General features: G+C 43.7%; 1 protein-coding gene across 1 annotated transcript in view; it reads right to left on the reverse strand.

The window, feature by feature from the left end:
* DISC1 (DISC1 scaffold protein) overlaps positions 1–10538 on the reverse strand; it is a 208812-nt gene extending 198274 nt beyond the window's left edge. Inside the window, 1 exon segment of the mRNA XM_069800752.1 lies at positions 10279–10538. Within this exon segment, the coding sequence (XP_069656853.1) occupies positions 10279–10363 (85 nt within the window). The 5' untranslated portion in view covers positions 10364–10538.
* Positions 10539–17796: the final 7258 nt, after the last annotated feature.

The following is a 17796-nucleotide window of genomic DNA, read 5'->3' on the forward strand; positions in this document are numbered from 1 at the left end:
CTAATAATACAGGTTACGCTTATTAACATATGCCTATGATGCTCAACAAAAGCACAGATTTTTGCCAGAGGTTTTCTTAACTTATTTCTGTCATATGCTATTTGTAATTCAGTTAAGTATTCCTACCTAAGTACAAGGCCATAGGATCTGCCACCTTTCATTGAACCTTACCTGTCTGCTTTTATTACCCAAGTAAATTAAAGCACAGTATTAATCTTCAAAGAAATTGTACCCTTACATGAGATAGCTTGCAGATGTTTCTTGGGTACCAAGGACTCTGTGTGATACTGTAATGAAACAAGTCTTAAGCAAAATACTTCAAGTTAAAAAATAATGAGAAGTAAACTCAAAAATCAGACTGACCTTTCAAAAATATTCTCTAAATTAAAAGAAGATTGTCTTGAACAAGCCGATGAAGCAGTTTCTCAGGTCAACATATTTTGCATTCAGCTTAGCATTTTAAATGTATAAAAAAGGTGCAGATTGTACCATATGGTGTTAAACATGCATACCTGAAAAGATCCGCTTTGGTAACAAAAAGCTTGGCAGAGAAAAACTTTGAACATCATTCAAATTGTTTTCCAGAATATATATAGATCATTAACTCACTATTTCCCTTTTTTTTTTTTTAATTTATTACTTGCTTTAGAAAACCTGAATTCAGAATCCAGGATTAGCAGGGTCCTGTGCAAGGTAGTTCGTATTTGCCTATCCCTTTCAGTTGTATGGGACAGGCCCCTAGGCAATACTAGTGTAGTAGCAGCAGGCGATTTCTTCCCCTGCTTCTTTCAGGTTTACGCACAATACCCCTGACAAGTATTATTATTAAAAAGCAGCAGACAGAACTGCTGTAGCTCCCTTTCAAGGAAAACAATGCATTTTCAGAGACATTTGATCTCATCAGTCCTGAGGTACAGCAGTAATCTGACGCATTAGTTTATGGTTAAAACGGACCACGGGAAAAGCTACACAACTTACCCAAGTCACAAAGCACACCCAAGACAGAACTAAGGACTTACACAGGACTCCTGAAAGACAGCTAGAAAAAAAAAAAAAAGCATTTTCACTATAAGAATACACCTAAGGCGTTGTACCTTTAGAACTCCTGTCTTCATTGAAAAGATTGGAGATTTTAAAAGCAGCATTTAGATATAATTTTATCTTAATATTCTCAAAACTATCAAACCTTGGAGTCCCGGGTGCCCCTGAGGCAGATCCTGCAATAATGCTATTCCATGTGGGATTCTGTACAGTGAAGTTTCATTGGAAAATTCAGGTTTAGCTTACATTATCATCAAAAATTTGAAGCAAACACGAACACTGTATTTAGATGACAACTTATCTATAACATGACTTGTGTCTGCCTACGTTTTTGTATTCCAAATCTAAACAAGCCTATACTAATCCACAGATCTGATACAGTAAAGTATATTTTAAAAATACCTGTGTCAAGGAAGTCTGCTAGGATAGTCCATAAACAGAACTAGTTCACTGACAGGCTTGTTTAATTCCCAAGTGAAACAGTGCTACCTTTAAGCTGGAAGCTTTTTAAATCCTCTCCCGACTAGGGCGAAAGGAAAACTCACAGTATTTTGAAGGTACTTGCAAAAGTTTCACAACCTAAAAAGCATCCTCTCCCTGTAACCATCAGTGAGCAGGAACATCTTGCGTGAATAGCCTTACAAAAACAAAGAGGTGCCAATAAAACTGAGAGAGATCTCAGAATACACATGGATTTTCATTACTGTACAATAAAAGCATTATAGTGCTTTACTGAACAAAAACATATGAAATGTCTTAAATTTAAATTACCTTAAAGTCTGAGTCATAAGCCAGGACTTCTGTACCACAGAAAGCCATGAAGGCAGAACTAAGGACATCTTTAAGGTTAGAATGCCCTCTTTGGGTATAAAGATATATTTGCAGCAACAGTAAATTTCAGCAAATACAGTGCCATTTTATGCTACAGGAAGGAAAGTAAATCAAAGAATGCCAAGTGTGCTACTCTAAAACCTTTAAAGATGTTATAAATGGCATCTGATTACCCTCTACTAGCAACAACATTGCCAAGATGCTACATACCAATAGTGAGGATAACAGCAATCCATACACAGCAGCGCACAGGGGTAGGACAAGAAAGAGATGGGCATAACTTAAAACAAGAGGGGTTCAGACTGGGTACAGAGAAAAGCTTTTTCACCCTGAGGGCAGTCAAGCAGTGGAGCAGGCTGCCCAGAGAGGTTGTGCAGTCCTTGGAGGTTTTCAGGACCCAATAGGCTAAAGCCCTGAGCAACCTGGTACAACCTCAGTCAGCCCTGCTTTGAGCAGGGAGTTGGACCAGAGACTTCTTGAGTGCCCTCCAACCCGAACTACCCTATCATAACTCTAAGCTTCAAATATATGTCTCAGGATTTGCAGTATTCCACTAGTTATCTGTACACACAACACAAGTTCAAGAGTTTCACCTGTGAAGATGCAGCCAACTTTGCAAGAGAGCAATTTATCCAATTTAACTCTGCAAAGGAGTGACAGGGAAGTTAGTAAACAATAGTTTCATCACATCCTGGAAGCTGGAAACTGCTGACTTTCTATGAACAAAATTAAGAATAAAGTTCAGCACTTGAAATAAATAGGTTCTCAACCAGCATTTAAGCATCCAGCATACACACACACAGAGAAAAATCACAAGTTTCAATGATGGTCAGTGCCTTAAGCAAGACACACACACACAATCAGGCATAACAACAGAGGAACTCCTATTGTTCCACAGCAGCAGACCTTTAGTAGTTAGCTGGTGATTAAATGATGCTCATGAGCATCACTTAAATGTCACTTTGATCTACTGCAGTTATTTCACAAAATGTTTATTACTGAGGCTTTTTTATTGGCTGTACAAACATTGGAGAGCATTTCTCTCAAGGCATTATTCAGTTTGCCATATTAAAATTTATTTTGATACCTTTTCCTAGGCTGCTTGCCAATTGGAGGACAAGACGGAGCCATCTGCGAGACTATAACTGTCTGAAGACACTTGCTTTTCAAAAACATAATCCCTTAAATGGTGCCAAGGGCATTACATTTTTTTTGTGTGTGTGTTTGTAACATCACCTCTGAACAGCTGCAACAAAGCCTGCCTCTCACACAAATTTCCTGGCAAAGGAACAAGGAAGACCACCTCAGCCCAGGGAATACTACCTCTACCCTATCCAGTCCATGAAGTCCAATTATAACACAGGCATGGAAAAAGGCAAACCTGAATACTCTGCCACACAGCTGTATCAGGCAGTCATAACCATGCCACAGATGTCTATGTTCTATATAACTGAGTGCACAAATACAGTTATTTCTATATCTCCTTTTCTCAGTTTTATTTAGAACTTGAGGGATTTCTGGGGCTGGTCTCCTTCTTCCACTACTTTGCAATGTTAGTGCTTAAAATACATACACAGGCTGCTACAAAGAATTCCTTAGAATAGCCTTAAGCTGTCCTCTGCATTGTGTTTACCCGCTCTGTTTGGGGTTTTTTATTATTATTACTACTATTATTATTCCCTACTTAGCTCCCTGCATTGCAATCCTCCTTTTAAAAACTTCTCTCATATTTTATATCATGATTTTCAAGTCATTAGAGACAGCTAACATATAGAACAATTGCTTCTAAGAGACCTGGAAGAAAGACAGCAACCCCATGTACTTCTCATATGGCTTGCACCGAACAGTCATACCGGCCTTTCAATATTAAAAACACAGCCAATCTAAACTTGCTAGGGCCACACTTAATGCCTAGGCAAAGCACACAGAGTTTCACTAAGACCTGGAAGCCCAGAAAGCAGTAACATAAGAAGTGTGTGTCCAGATCCAGCAGAAAGGTCTGGACCCTCAGTAAAAAATTCAGTGCCACACCAAGCTCACCAAAAACACAGCAAAAGTGTTGCTACAAACCATTATCGCTAGTTGTAACAAAGCTACATTATTTTAAAATTATATGAAATTCATTTGGAAGTGAATAGCATGAATATACACAGTCTATTCAACCCAAAGATTAAAAACCTTACCAACTGCACTCTAAGGGATAAACAGAAGGCCCTGAAGAACACCAGGGCAAGCCAGCAGATTTCACAAAGGGCAATCAGAAGTCCTATGGATTGTTCTTCCCAAAACAGCAACAATGGTTATTAGTTCCCAGTCCTACCTCATACAGAAAAAGACAGTAACAAATGTACTTCTGAAAAACTAAGCATCATAACTATACTCAAGGCAGGCAGAGAACACCTCCTTGGCTAACATGAAATGGTTCCTAACTTGACCCTGGAGCAGATGATCCCATGGAAAATTCTGTCATTGGCAAAAGCTGGCACCCTAGCAGGAAAATTCTCAGTCTGCTAAAAGAACAAATACTCTACTGCTAGTGCTTCCTACATACAAAGGAAGAGGCGGGAGCTGGTCTTTTTTTACCTTACAGCATCCTGAGACCCCCTGAAAAAGCAGGATTTTTCCTCCGCCCCGTCTTCATTCTCACGGGAAGCAGCCAGCCAGCACTGATGCACCACTCAGAGGGAACCATTAACTGGAGCAGCAATTCTCACCACCAAGTCTGTACAAGACCCTGGCTGACCACAAGCATGGGAACACTACAGCAGCTGTCTCACCACGACCACGTTCAGGTTTCCCAGGGAAAGGGGAAACGCAATACCTGTTGATTATTAACTAGTTTGGGAGCAAAACCTCACAGAGCATCAGCTGTGCTGCTGCTGCTGCACTCCAGGCAATGGCAATCAGGCCCTTCTCACACAATTTCAGTGAGGGTCTCCTCAAGATTTTCACTGCTCTAAGCAACTAAAAATGTACTGCTCTCCTAAACGAGGGCTCCAGCAGGACAGGAGCAAAGTTTTGTCACGGTGCCCTGCCAAAACAGTGCTGCCCCACCACAGTGGCAGCATAGCCTGGGACCATCCAGGGTGTCCGAGAGCATCTCATGCCCCTGAGACCCCACACCACTGCTGATACACAGATGTTGCAGCCCTTCTGTGTCACAGCAACCACAAAGATGTTAAAATCAAGGAAATTTTGCTACAGCAATGTAAAACACCACCAAACTCAGTAGTTTTCGGTCCCTCTCTCCCAAGATTGGTGTGCCTATTGCTCTCCAAGAGCACAGCTGGGAACGCAACACACAGGTCAGCTCCCGCTGATCACAGCCTAAGCTGTTAGTGCAAATACTGACAGGTTAATGCACTGCTCAATAAATGGGAATAGCCAAGCCCCAGCAAACAGCTGTGCTGCCCATTGCCCCCATCACCTGGGTCCCCATGGGCCATTAGCAACAGGAGGCACCTGGACCTTAGCCCAGCACGTGAAATTCAACCTCCTCCCCACCTCACTAACCATCCCTGGCCAAAACCCTAACAGAGAAGGGAAGGCTATTGTCCCCAAAGCCATGCTCTCCAACAACAGGGGAAAACAAGCCCTTCCTGATATGACCAGCTTAGCCCTCACAACAAAAAGTCAGATATTTTACAGGGCTGAGGCTGCCTGGATCTACCACACTGAACAGGCTCAGTGATGCTTCTTCCCTGGAACCTCAGAGTGTTTCCCTGAAGTAAAATATTTGTGTGTGTGGGAAGGGGAACAACCAGAACCACAAGAATTAGATAGCCATAACATGAGAAAAAAAGCCTGTGGCTATAAGCATTTGGCCTCGCAAATAGTCTCCACCAGCACCATTCCAGGGGCTTGTATATCTGCAGTAGTGATAATCCATAAAACTAAGCTGACATGTCAGTGGAAAGGACGCTTACCATCTTATCATTAAAGACAGGAAACAAAATACTTTCAGTATCCCGCTAAAACAGCAAGAAAGCAGTTTACTAGCAGGAAAAAAAAACGTCCTTCCACTTCTCAAGCTCTCTGGAGACTTTATGGCTTTCCAAAAACAAAAAGACCCTAAGAATGGTTTCCTTCAATGCTCAAAACATACTTTTCACACCCAAAGGTCTGACTGCCAATTTAAACTCAAAGTGCTGCCAGACAGATGAGCTGAGCTGGGGACTAGTCTGCTTACCCCATCAGTCAGCAAAGTCATCAAGCCACTGTCAAACTTCATTATCTACAGGCACATTGAAATCATCACTATAATTTTATTTTAATTTTCCATTATTATTGTTATTATGCAGAATTTAGCAAGGTCTTGAAAAGCTATACCAATGCCGCGTGCCTAACCTTACACAGATCTGAAGAGCTGCAAAATAACTCAGAAAATCTAATGATAGTAACTCCCAGTTCCTGCCTCTCCCACAAATACTAACCCTTTCATTCTTACTCAGTTTTACAATACTCACTATCAACCTCTTGACTTTTTGCTCACAGGTTGCCTCAAAGTCACTCTACCAAGAGGTTTTCCTCTGTAATGGTTTCCTGCTCCACTGACCTCTCAGCCTAGCAAAAGAAACCTTTCAACTAGAGCCCACTAAACAACCCTGCCAAACAACCAACTCTTCTGCCATTGCAGAGAACGGGGAAAGTTCACACACTTCACATTCATTCTGCTCTTAGTTTCAAGCAGCCACTTCTCCCACACAGCTCTTTTCCAAGGAGATTTTATCACCTGAGCATACATACACCGCATTTAGCAAATTACTGTTACATTTGCAGTTCTGACTGGGGTGCTGTTTGATCTGATCTATAAATACAGGTAATGCATACTCCTTTGAAACAAAAGGAGCTAGCTAAGCACTATTAAGAAAATGCATTTTCCACTTTACATCCCTAATTCTGAGTACACAGCTGTTTATATAGTAAATATTTACTTTTCAAGGTAAAAACTTTTTTTTTTTTTTACACTTCTTGTTGTTACAAATAAACATATCGACAGAAGGCAAAAAGAGCTGAGTAACTATACAATTTACTCTGAACTAACACACCTATTTGTAAGGCAGCAAGAGAGGAAGGAAAGGGAGGAGGGGGGCTGAGAGAGAGCAGAAAGTGCCACCGATCGTACTCATTAGGCAGCAGGGTCCCAATTAGTAATTTTTCACACAGAGATAATAAGAGATGTGCTGGAAGGAAGCGTGGCTGTAAGATGAAGGAGGGTCTGAAACAGAGGGAGCAGCATGGTACAGTATGTACAAAGGGGAGGCAGAATCCAAATTCTGCGTGCCCCAAAGGAATCACACTGAACAAAGAAACCCTACTTGAGGCAAGCACATGATCTCACCCCTCTGCCTGCAGACTTCAGATTAGTCATTAAGCCACTTTACATTCTCGGCATCAATAAATAGGGAAGTAACTCCATGTCAATAGCTAATTCAATTTCCATACAGAAAACTCATGTTTAACAAACAAAGTATGTCGATAGCGGATCTCAGCTTCCACGGCAGCAGTACCTAGGAGACTCAATACAGAAATGTTTCTCCCTGAAAGCATTTTTCAGGTGAGCAGTTAATGGAATCTGTGCCTATATGCTAAAAGGAAAGAAAAAAAGAGAATCAAATGGAGTGTTAAATAGTTAACATTACACAGAATTAAGTAAACACCTCCAAATAATGATACTACCATGCTTAACATGGGCACAGTAGCCTTTGTTCAGTGCCAGAGGGCCAAGTTTTTCCTCGTGTGACTGCTGATTTACAAAGGGCATATTCATCCCGAATACATAAAGGTTTTGCAGCAGTTTTCCTTCAAGAATATTGAGTAGTATTACAACATACCCTGGGCTCAATCCTAATCTAAGTGACACAGCATGAAAGGGCTGCTCTCTGGAAAAAGACACAAGATACTAAGGATGAACTTGGAAATCACTATGGCAACTCCGCAGGTTCCTTTCTGTTCACCTTCAAGGCCGATACTCCAGCGGAGGTAAGAAAACCCCTTTCCACGGGAGTCGTTAATATGCATTATGGCCGAAACCAGAAAAGGCCACAGTCTGTCTGCTGCTCAGTTAGAAAGAAGGTTTGCTCAAGGCAACCCAATGCTAAAATGAAAAAAAATCATAACTCCCAAGGAGTGCTCAGGAGGTGTTACACACTCCAGTAAATCTCATTTGAAAGGTCAGGTGGTTCAGTAGCTGTTGGAGGCCCAAGTTATGGTGAGCAAAAAAAGCCTAACCGAGTGTGCCTAATTTGCGAACAAAGTCAGAATTAACCTTTAGGGTTTTCACTTTTGTGAGTACAAAACATTGTTTGCAGTGCTTTCTGTCTTCCTGTTCGTCACAATTAATTTATCCTGGTGCTAATAAATCCTCTTTTCTTACATGGCCCCACTACAATTCCAGCAGCAGCAGCTTAGGCCCAAACTTTTGACTTCACTTTACTAAAGAGAACAAAGGCTGATTTATCTAAATTTAAAGACGGAGGAAGCCAGCGGCAATACAATACTTGCCTCTGACCGCTCTTCAGAGTGCTGCTGCACTGTAATCATCAGTATCATGTATGGGAACATGTTATTTTCACTGCCCAATCTCAAAGAGCTATACAGAAAACTGATAACTTTGATAGTATAAGCACTGTGAAGTAAGAAAAAAGACATAGTTGGACATGGTCTTAGTCTTAACCGTACAAAACACTGTTCATAAGCATTTGGGGATTCATTTACATTCCCTCGACCCGCTGTGACCACAACATTTTAAGTAACCACAAACCTCTAAACTCAGCTTTTTTCTTCTTATAACGAATATTTATTTTAAACATCCCTACTTCTCAGTTTCAGAAGTGCCTAAAAGCCCTATCAATAGTAAAAATCTACTGTAGCTTCAACTGGAAGACCACTGTCGATGCCTTCCTAGAAAGAACCAAAACAACTTTAACTTCAGCAATGAGATGTGGGAATACCCATACAACATAATTAAAGGGACTTCAGTATTTAAACAACAAGAAAAGTTTAACAAAGTAGAACTTCTCCCGTTTTCATGAGTTGCTGTAAGGCCAATTGCAAATTAGCAAGTAAATGAACAAATACGAAAGGACAAAACCAGAGATAATGCATGCCAGTGTACTTTGTCCATTTCTTTAAAAACTCTCATTTACTTTTAATTACCAGTAGCGCTTGCTGGTGTATGTTCTGCAGCATATTTTGTAAAAGCCTTTATTATAAAAGTACTTCACTGCAGAGCTCTTAAATCATTATTCAAAAGCATAGCAAAAAGTTACTCAAGCACTTGTACACAAAGATTAGCGTGGATTACCAAAAAAATGAATGAGCTGTTTTCTATTAAACCGTTGGCAAGGACAACTGAAGTGTTTGCAAAAAGTCTTGCTGGACTAACGGAGCTCGATGAACTGCATATCCCAAACAACCCAAAAGGCACTGGATGCATCCAGTGAGCAACATGCCTTGCTTCCCCAGCTCGCCTAGGAAAGGTGAAATTTTTTTTCCCCAAATTTCCCCACAGCTCCAGCCTTTCACCAGCACCAGTGTCGGTAATGCCAGCAGCCCTAGCTCGGGCCAGCTGATAGTTGCTGTTCTGAGGGAGGAGAAGGAGGGCAGGTCATCCACACTAGAGATCACGGTCTTATAAAACTCAGTTATTCATAAAAGTATAGATGCACGGCTTCTCCATTAAGATGGCAGTTTCCTTTTTCTTCCTTTAAGCCAAGTTTGGAGATACTCTTAGGGGTGACTTTTCTAAGTATTTTCTAAGACTCTTCTTCCCTCTTTGCAGTTGGTTATTTTTAAAAAAATAAATAAATTTTACATCTCTGTATCATAATAACTGCTTTCACGCTGGCTGAAGTGAAATTAAAGGATGTTTTGAGTTAAAAAAAAATAATAACAATGTTACTTCAATGTTGTAACATTGTTTCTTTAGGCTACATTTACTGTGCAATAAATGCCAACATCACTGGGGACTTAAAAAAATCCTAAAACTTTCAGACTGCGAAGCGAAAGATGGCTATTTTTCCACCTAAAACCCCCCTCCATTCCCCCGTACTCAACACGACTCCCCCCACCAAGAGCTGCCGGCCCTCCCAGCCCAAAGGCAGCGCCCAGCCGAGCCGCCCGGCCCCCTCCAACGGGAGAAGCGCTACCGGCCCCGGCCCCGTTAGGGCTCGGCTTCGCTCCCCCACGCCCCCTGCTCGTTCCCGGGCTTCGCTCGGCGCCTCGCACCCCTTCCGGCTCTCCAGCCGGGCACCTGCCCCGGCGGCGTGAGGAGGGGAGAGGGAAGGGGGGTAACGGCGGGTGAAACCCGCCGTTACCCCCCTTCCCTCTCCCCTCCTCACGCCGCCGGGCCGGCCCGCCCTCCCCCTCAGCAGCCGCTGGGCCCTCAAGCCGCCCCCCGCTCACCTGAGCTCGCCGCCGCCGCCGCCTCCCCCCCGCCGCCGCGGCGCCGCCTCTCGGTACCGCCCGGCCGGGGCTGCGGTTGCCACATCCCGTCCTTGTTTCCCCCCCCCTACGTTCTTTTCGACCCCTTACCGGGGCGGAAAGCGGCGGTGGCGCCGGCCACTCCCAGCCGGGGGCGGGCCGCAGACAGCTCCGCCGCCCTGGGGAAGGAGAGGGCCGCGGGCGGGCCCGGCGTTGGAGGGAGTTGTTCAGGGCCGTTCTCAACGCGGAGGCCCCGGGCGTGGAGCCGTGCACGGGCCCAGGGAGCAAGGGTCCTTCAGGTCCAGGCGGGTCCCTGGTCCCGCTCTCCATCTGCATCAGCCTGAAGGGACCAGCGCGCCCGAGGAGCCGCCTCCGCCACACGTACAGAGGCCTACGGCCTCCATTTCACGCGTCTTGGGGAGCTGCAGTCCCAGCATCGCAGGGATATGGCTATACCAAACGTACATACCAAATACACTGTTGGGAAACGATCTGTTTTCAAATTTAGCCGTACCGTGCGTTGCTTGGGTCTTACAGCCACCGTGTGACTGTTCGTGGGCCCTACTCTGGCACTGTGTTGTGTGTCATACTCGAATTCAGCAAGGCGCGCGTACGATAAGAAAGTATGGTATTCATTGCCTTTAAGTAGCCAATGCTCCGCATGTATTTTCATTGCTTTTGTACGGCTTCAAATCTCTTGATGTCAAACACAAAGCTTTTTCATTTTGTTGCAAGGTGCTATCATTTATATGTATGTATGGGGTTTTGGCCGGGATAGAGGCAATTTTCGCAGCAGCTCGTATAGAGCTCTGGTTTGGATTTGTGACCAGTGTTGATAACACAGGGATGTTTTCGTTACTGCAGAGCAGTGCTCACACAGAGCCAAGGCCTTTTCTGCTTCTCACCCCACCCCACCAGCGAGGAGGCTGGGGGGGCACAAGAAGTTGGGAAGGGACACAGCCGGAACAGCTGACCCCAACTGACCAAAGGGATATTCCATACCATATGTCCATATGACATCATACCCAGCAGTAAAGGTTGGGGGAAAGAAGGAGGACGGGGAGGACGTTCAGAGTGATGGCGTTTGTCTTCCCAAGTAACCGTTACACATGATGGAGCCCTGCTTTCCTGGGAATGGCTGAACACCTGCCTGCCAAGGGAAGTAGCAAATGAATTCCGTATTTTGCTTTGCTTGCGCACACAGTTTTGCTTTACCTATTAAACTGTCTATAGCTCAATCCATGAGTTTTCTCACTTTTACCTTTCTGATTCTCTTCCCCATCCCACGAGAGGCAGGCAGTGAGCGAGCACCTGCATGGGGCTTAGCTGCCTACTGGCGTTAACCCACAATAATATACAGCAAATAATTTCAGGTCCTTTTTCTAAGGTCACTGTACCTTTCCTGAGGCCGCCCCCTTGAACTTACATGTCATTGCAACAACATGAATTTCTGCTAAAATCCCCTCCCCTATTTTGTGTTTTAGATAATTTTAGTCCTCCATTATTTCCCGTGTATCTTCCCATCCCTAGTTAACACATGCATCACCTTTTGCTATCCCTAGTATTTCTCTACTGACAGTCAATTTTATTGATACCCATAATTACGAGCCTCATACAAGCTTATGACTGTCCACTGACTACAGCTTTTTATTAACTTTGTTAAAGTAGTACCTGCTTCAATCATGGATTGTCATATCCACTGTATTAGCCATGTACATGAAATCAGCATTTTTTCAAAATGACCTCTCCATCCATCCTAGTCTTCAGGAATGCTTCTGCCTTCTCAGATGCAGCAAACACTATTGTAAGTTAAAAATACCATCCTGGGCACAGGGAAGTTCTCATAACATTGAGAAAAGTTGCTAAAAATAAGCCCAGGTTTATCTAACAACTGACAGCTTACCGATATTCTCTGGTTTCAGTCCATTTATTAAGAAATACAGGACATGCTAAGGGAGTTTTGACCTCCTGTTCCAGTCTGTGCCCTTCCTGACTTGTGAGGGAAGACAGTAAGCAGCTGTGCCTCACATGCCAAAAATAGCCATGCATCCTTCTTCCTTCAGCCTTGCTGTAGGGCGTCTGATTCAGATGATGTCAGTGCTAGCTCGCATCAGTCAGAGAGAAATTTGTTGTAAAAGGGCAGCTGTACTGGTGCAGACAAAGGGCCCATCTAGTGCAGCCTTGCCTCCAACTCAAACCCAGGGCAGTTGCCTCCGCAAGACTAGGAACAAGGCAGCACCCAACACTTCCCCTTGGGACTGTCCCACCAACGTCTGCTCAGGGGTTTCCACAGCTCGGTTCAGTTTTCCGAGTCAGTAACCCACAGGGGCTCTCACGCTCTCCAAGTGCTCGCCCAGCCTCCCCTTGAGCCCGCTTCAGCTTTTGCCCCACGCAGCATCCACGGGTGAGGGGTTCCCCGGGTCTCACCCGCTGCGGGAGGCACCAGCCTCTGGTGCTCGCTCTGAGCCTGGCTACAGCCAGCTGCCTTTGAAAGCTGCCAGATTTTCTGTGCTTGAAGAAACTGAGATTTTCCCAACATGTCCGTGCCTCTGATGATTTCCATATGCGTTATCCCATCATGTGATCCCTTTTCCAAACTGCGTGGTGCTAAGCTACTCAGACTGACCATGTACAGAAGCTGCTCCAAACCTTTGATTATCTTTCTTGCCCCTCTCTAAATTTTTTCTATTGCTGCTTTTTGGGATGAGGGGGCTAAGGAAGGGTGCAGCTTAGCTCTGAATTTCTACGGTGGCATTTTCATGTTTCCCGTTGTCTTCTGTGTTCCTTTACCAATAGTCTGCAACATCTGATTGTGGTTTTCTGACTGCTGCCACACACTTAGCTGGTATTTTCTGATACGTAACTAATCCCACAGTTTCCTTCTCAGTGGCAGTGATCATCTCAGAGCTTTTCATCTTATATGAGAGGCTGGGATTGTTCTTACTGGTAGGTGTCGATTCAATTTATACACAGTGAATTTCATCTGTTCTTTGATTGTTCAGTCATTCAGCCTCATAAGGTCCTTCTGCAGCTCTTTGCAGCCAGCCCTTGTTCATGCTACCTCAAATAACTTAGTGTCAGCAACAGACTTTTTTCAGCTGCTTATATGTTGAACAGCAGAGGTTCCAGAGACGCTAATCAGTCCAAATCTACCAAAAGGTAACTATTCTCTAAACTAATATTCAAAAGAAGCACAGCATGATCTGTACTCAGAAAGAAGCCCTGTTAATGGATTCTTTGCATTTGCTCTGAGTCTGTTCAAAGAGTTAAAGTTTATCCCAAATTTCAACACTTCTCCTTCAGGTGACTTTGCCTTACCTCATGTGTACTCACATCAATGTGTATATTTTACAAAAAAGTCCCACCACAACAGAATACTCAGCAGACTGTAATTCATTACTTCAGTAGATAATCAGCTGTGTGTGTGTGAATATCTGTATGTGTGTATATACATATATATATATATATATATATAATGTGGCAATCTGATTCTGTATCAAGAGAGGAGCTCCTTTTGGACAATCACCCTCATTCAAATGTCAGACCGTTGGGAAGGAGTTGGAGGGAGATGGCAGATAGTTTCTAAAGAGGACTTTAATCTTACCTGGAGAAAAGGTAGACTTCTGAAGCAAATACTAGTAAGTGAGAATAGTATTCTTGGGTTTTAATGCTGTTTCAATTGTGCCCTTCATGGAAGGTCCGATCCAAATGACATGGTGAGACATCCAGAGCTTACAAAGAAATCTAACCACCTACAGTTTGCCCTAATGCACTTTTGAGCAGTACTTAGGTGTTTAGAGTGACATGGATGGTGTAAGGAGTTACACAGAAGAGCATACCTAGCAGCAGATAGTGTATGGCTATCTTCTATTTTAGATTAGACAGGAGGGAGCTGGAGTGTTTTGCTAGTTCTTAATTTCCAGTTTTCATTAGGATGGCATATGCAGGCACAGCTGCCAAAAGAAATGGTCCTGCCTGCTCCCTCCACTGCTTCTCCAGTTGTGCCTTCTTTCCCTTCCCCCATGCTACTGCCCACTTTGTGCTGGCAAGAGCATTTCTCTGGCTCTGCAGTAAACTGGGAACAGATGTGGATTTAAACCTTTTTTTTTTTCCCACCAAAAACTTTTCTCCAGTTGAAAGCGACTGTGAAACTACAGCATTACATGCTGCATCAGAAATCCCACCAAATTTTAACAATCCCTCCTGTGTACTGAAGGCAGTGCTGCTGCCTCTTTCCTTCTCAAACAACTTCCTGAACCCTCATGCCAGCTCAAAATTGCTCCCTCTGTTTTCCACTCCTCGTCTTGGCCTCTCTGCTTCTCATTGTCTACACATAGCCGCTTCTTTGTGTGGTACCTTCGCTTCCAATTGACATCAGTGTACGAGAGCTCTCCCCCCTGCACCTGCTGCTGTAGTGAACAGATTTCCTGTAGCTCTGTCCCTTACGACCTCTGGTTCATCTCATAGCTCAGCTGCAAACTCTGCTTTTCTTCTTCTTGCATTCATCTTTGTTTTTTACTCTACCCCATCACTGCTACACCAGAGACCTTTTCTATTTCAGTAGTAAATAACGTATTCACCAAAACATGCCGCTGAAGGGAAGCCAACCCTACTTGCAAATTCAAGTCAAACTCAGAAAAAAAAAAGGCTTTGCCTAGCATAAAAATGAGGAAAGCCCAGACATTTTAGACTTACTCATTTTGATCTTTCCAGGATCAAGACATCTTGATCTTTTTAAGCTAGGTTCACATGTGGCATTGCAGCATCTATCACAGAGAGGAAGAGTAAATAACCATCACGCTCATGTCCCCATGTTCTAATATGGATTTTCTCAAGCTATTCTCATCATCTCCCCTTCATTTCGAAAACCATTTACATGGCACCTTTTGAAGCATGGCTTCAGCATGGAGTAGGGAAGCTGCAATGAGGTGGGAGGCCAGGAAGGGGTGGCCAGGGCAGAGCAGCAGCATGGGCTGGCACAGACCAGCGTGAGATGGAGGCTGTGCCCATGGGGAGGTAGGGCACCCAGCCAAGCTGCCATATCTCACCAGAAGGCTCCGGACAAGGGATGACGATCACCATGGCTGGCCAGGAGGCTGGGAGATGGCAGCTCAGCTCCGTGGTTTGCTGTGGCCACGGGCTCCTGCTCCCCGCATTGCTGCCCTCTGCAGAAGCCAGAACCTGGCTGGTACTTTTCCATTGCCTGGTCCTGCTGGAGCCACAACCTCTGAGCTGCTTCCTTTTCACCTGCACACCCTCACAGCTCAGCTCACCACCTTTTCTTTCCCCTCCGTAACATCTTTTGCAGGGAAAACTAGCACGTTCTTCCACTTTTCCTTCATTTTCACTTTTAATGTCCAAAACCAGAAGAACTCCTTTCACTTTCAGTGGTGAAGTCCATCCCCAAAGGATTGTTTTCCATCAAAAAACAGTAAAAGTAAGAGCATTTTGGGTTAATCTGCAAAGAACTTTTAAGTATATATATTTTTTAGCTCATCCACAGAACCGAAGCAAAATTTTTTTGCACAACTTTAATCAGTGCTTACTAATGCCTTATCCAAAATGAGATGTTCTAAATTTGATTGTGCTTTAGTTAACTCTGTGGGTACTTACAATAACTCTGGAACATGCTTTGTGATGTGATTAGCATAAAGGTAATCTTCATAATAGATAAGTAAATAAAAAAAATCAGAGTGCGTAATGCAAAAGGTAAAAGGCCCGGTCCCAGTTATTAAACCACAGAACTCCTAGAGACTTCCGCTAAGCCAGGATTTTGTTAAAAAAAAAATTAAACAACTTTTTAAAACAAATTCATGCAAATCTGAAAGAAACCGATGAGACTTTAACGTGATTGTTGTTACAGGTGAATCACATTTCACTTTCTGGAATCATCTTTTTCATTGCTCATCTACAGCTGTAATGGAGCAGCTAGTTGACTTTACTGGCATCATTTTCCAGTCCTGTGCCAAAGACTGTGACTCAACTGGTGTCAGGGTAGACTTCAAAACAAGAGTAAAGCTGATAGCTCATTACCACTCAGTTCAAAATATTTATGGGATTAAGAATCTTACATTATAGATAAATCAAAAATGTTTGAAGTCCTAATCCAGTGGATAAACAAATCAAAAGAGTTAAGCCTTTGGATGTTTATTTTGACTGAATGCCTTCCTATAAACTTAAATTAGCCCAAGAAAATAATTAATTTCTCTAGAGACACCTGATCACTAGCAAACAAGCTGAGGGTTCATATTGCTGTTCTCCAGGCTTTAAAAAATGGATTTTAGGGACCTTTACTCATAGTAGTGTGGACCAGCTGTAATTCTACATCAGTAGATCAACTAAGAACAAAACTGGGAGAAATGGAAGCAGGAGCACTGGTGGTTTAAAAAGCAGAATAAGCATATTTTTCTCAGCAGCTATCCTTTTGACCATACTAACCCCCCCAAATCCCAAATTGCCTCAAATTTATTTGTGTCACACTCTTCAGTATCTACTGCTTGTCAGAAATTGAGATTTAAACATTACAGCACAGCCACTAAGTAAACAACCATTCCCACATTCACCTTTTTACATCTGGATACAGAATTATTTTCTACTGAACTATCATTATTACAGGGGGGAGGGGAGGTTCACAGCACATGTGTAGTTGGATCTGAACTTGTCATTATTTGGCTGTAGCATTCATTTTAACAGACCTTACTGCTTTAACATGTCATCTCACCCATAAAATGCATAAGATGTTCATTGTATACATCCATTGCATACATCAGTTTTCCTGTGTGCATCACATAGAGGGGAAGGGCTGTGGTCTGGGTACTCACAGTGGTTCTGGCACAGGGTCCCTCACAACCACCTCTTGCCTTCACGGAGCTGTGGCAATAGCTCGTCCCATCCTGCAGCACTGGGACACGGATGCTCTCGCCGGCTTTCCCACACCCCTCTCAGTCCCCGGTGAACTGCACCAGTGCTATGGAATGACCTGCTGGTGCAGTCACGCAGACAAAAAGGCTGGCTGAGGAACGATTCTGTGACTTGCCCGCAGCTGGTCAACCTGGTGCTGGCATGCCCCGCCAGCGAACATGTTAGCTTTGGCAACGAGTTCCTGAAGCCTTTATTCTTCCCCACTTTCAAGCCAATATACCTTTATGTGTAGGAGCATTTAAATGATGTACTAAGCAGAAATACAAGATATTAAAAGTGCAAATATGTAAAGCTTGCTCCCTGCATGCCAGAAATCTAAGGGGGGCTAGAACAGGACTGCAGTCCAGGGATTGAAAGCCCAGTGCGTTGGAGGATGAGGTCTGGCTTCAAATTCAACTTGATCCACGTACATCTGTGCTGAGACTGTCCTTGGAGTTTATATCAGGAACTGCAGTTTATTCCCTGATTACGTGAGACTATTGCAGGGGGTTTTTCCTGCTCTGTTAAAACAACTCCTCTGTTACCTGCGCAGGTTGCAGAGCAGCTGGGGGAACTCGCTGACATGGGAAGACTGAAGGG

Source organism: Haliaeetus albicilla, chromosome 13, assembly GCF_947461875.1.
Source record: "Haliaeetus albicilla chromosome 13, bHalAlb1.1, whole genome shotgun sequence".
NCBI lineage: Eukaryota > Metazoa > Chordata > Aves > Accipitriformes > Accipitridae > Haliaeetus > Haliaeetus albicilla.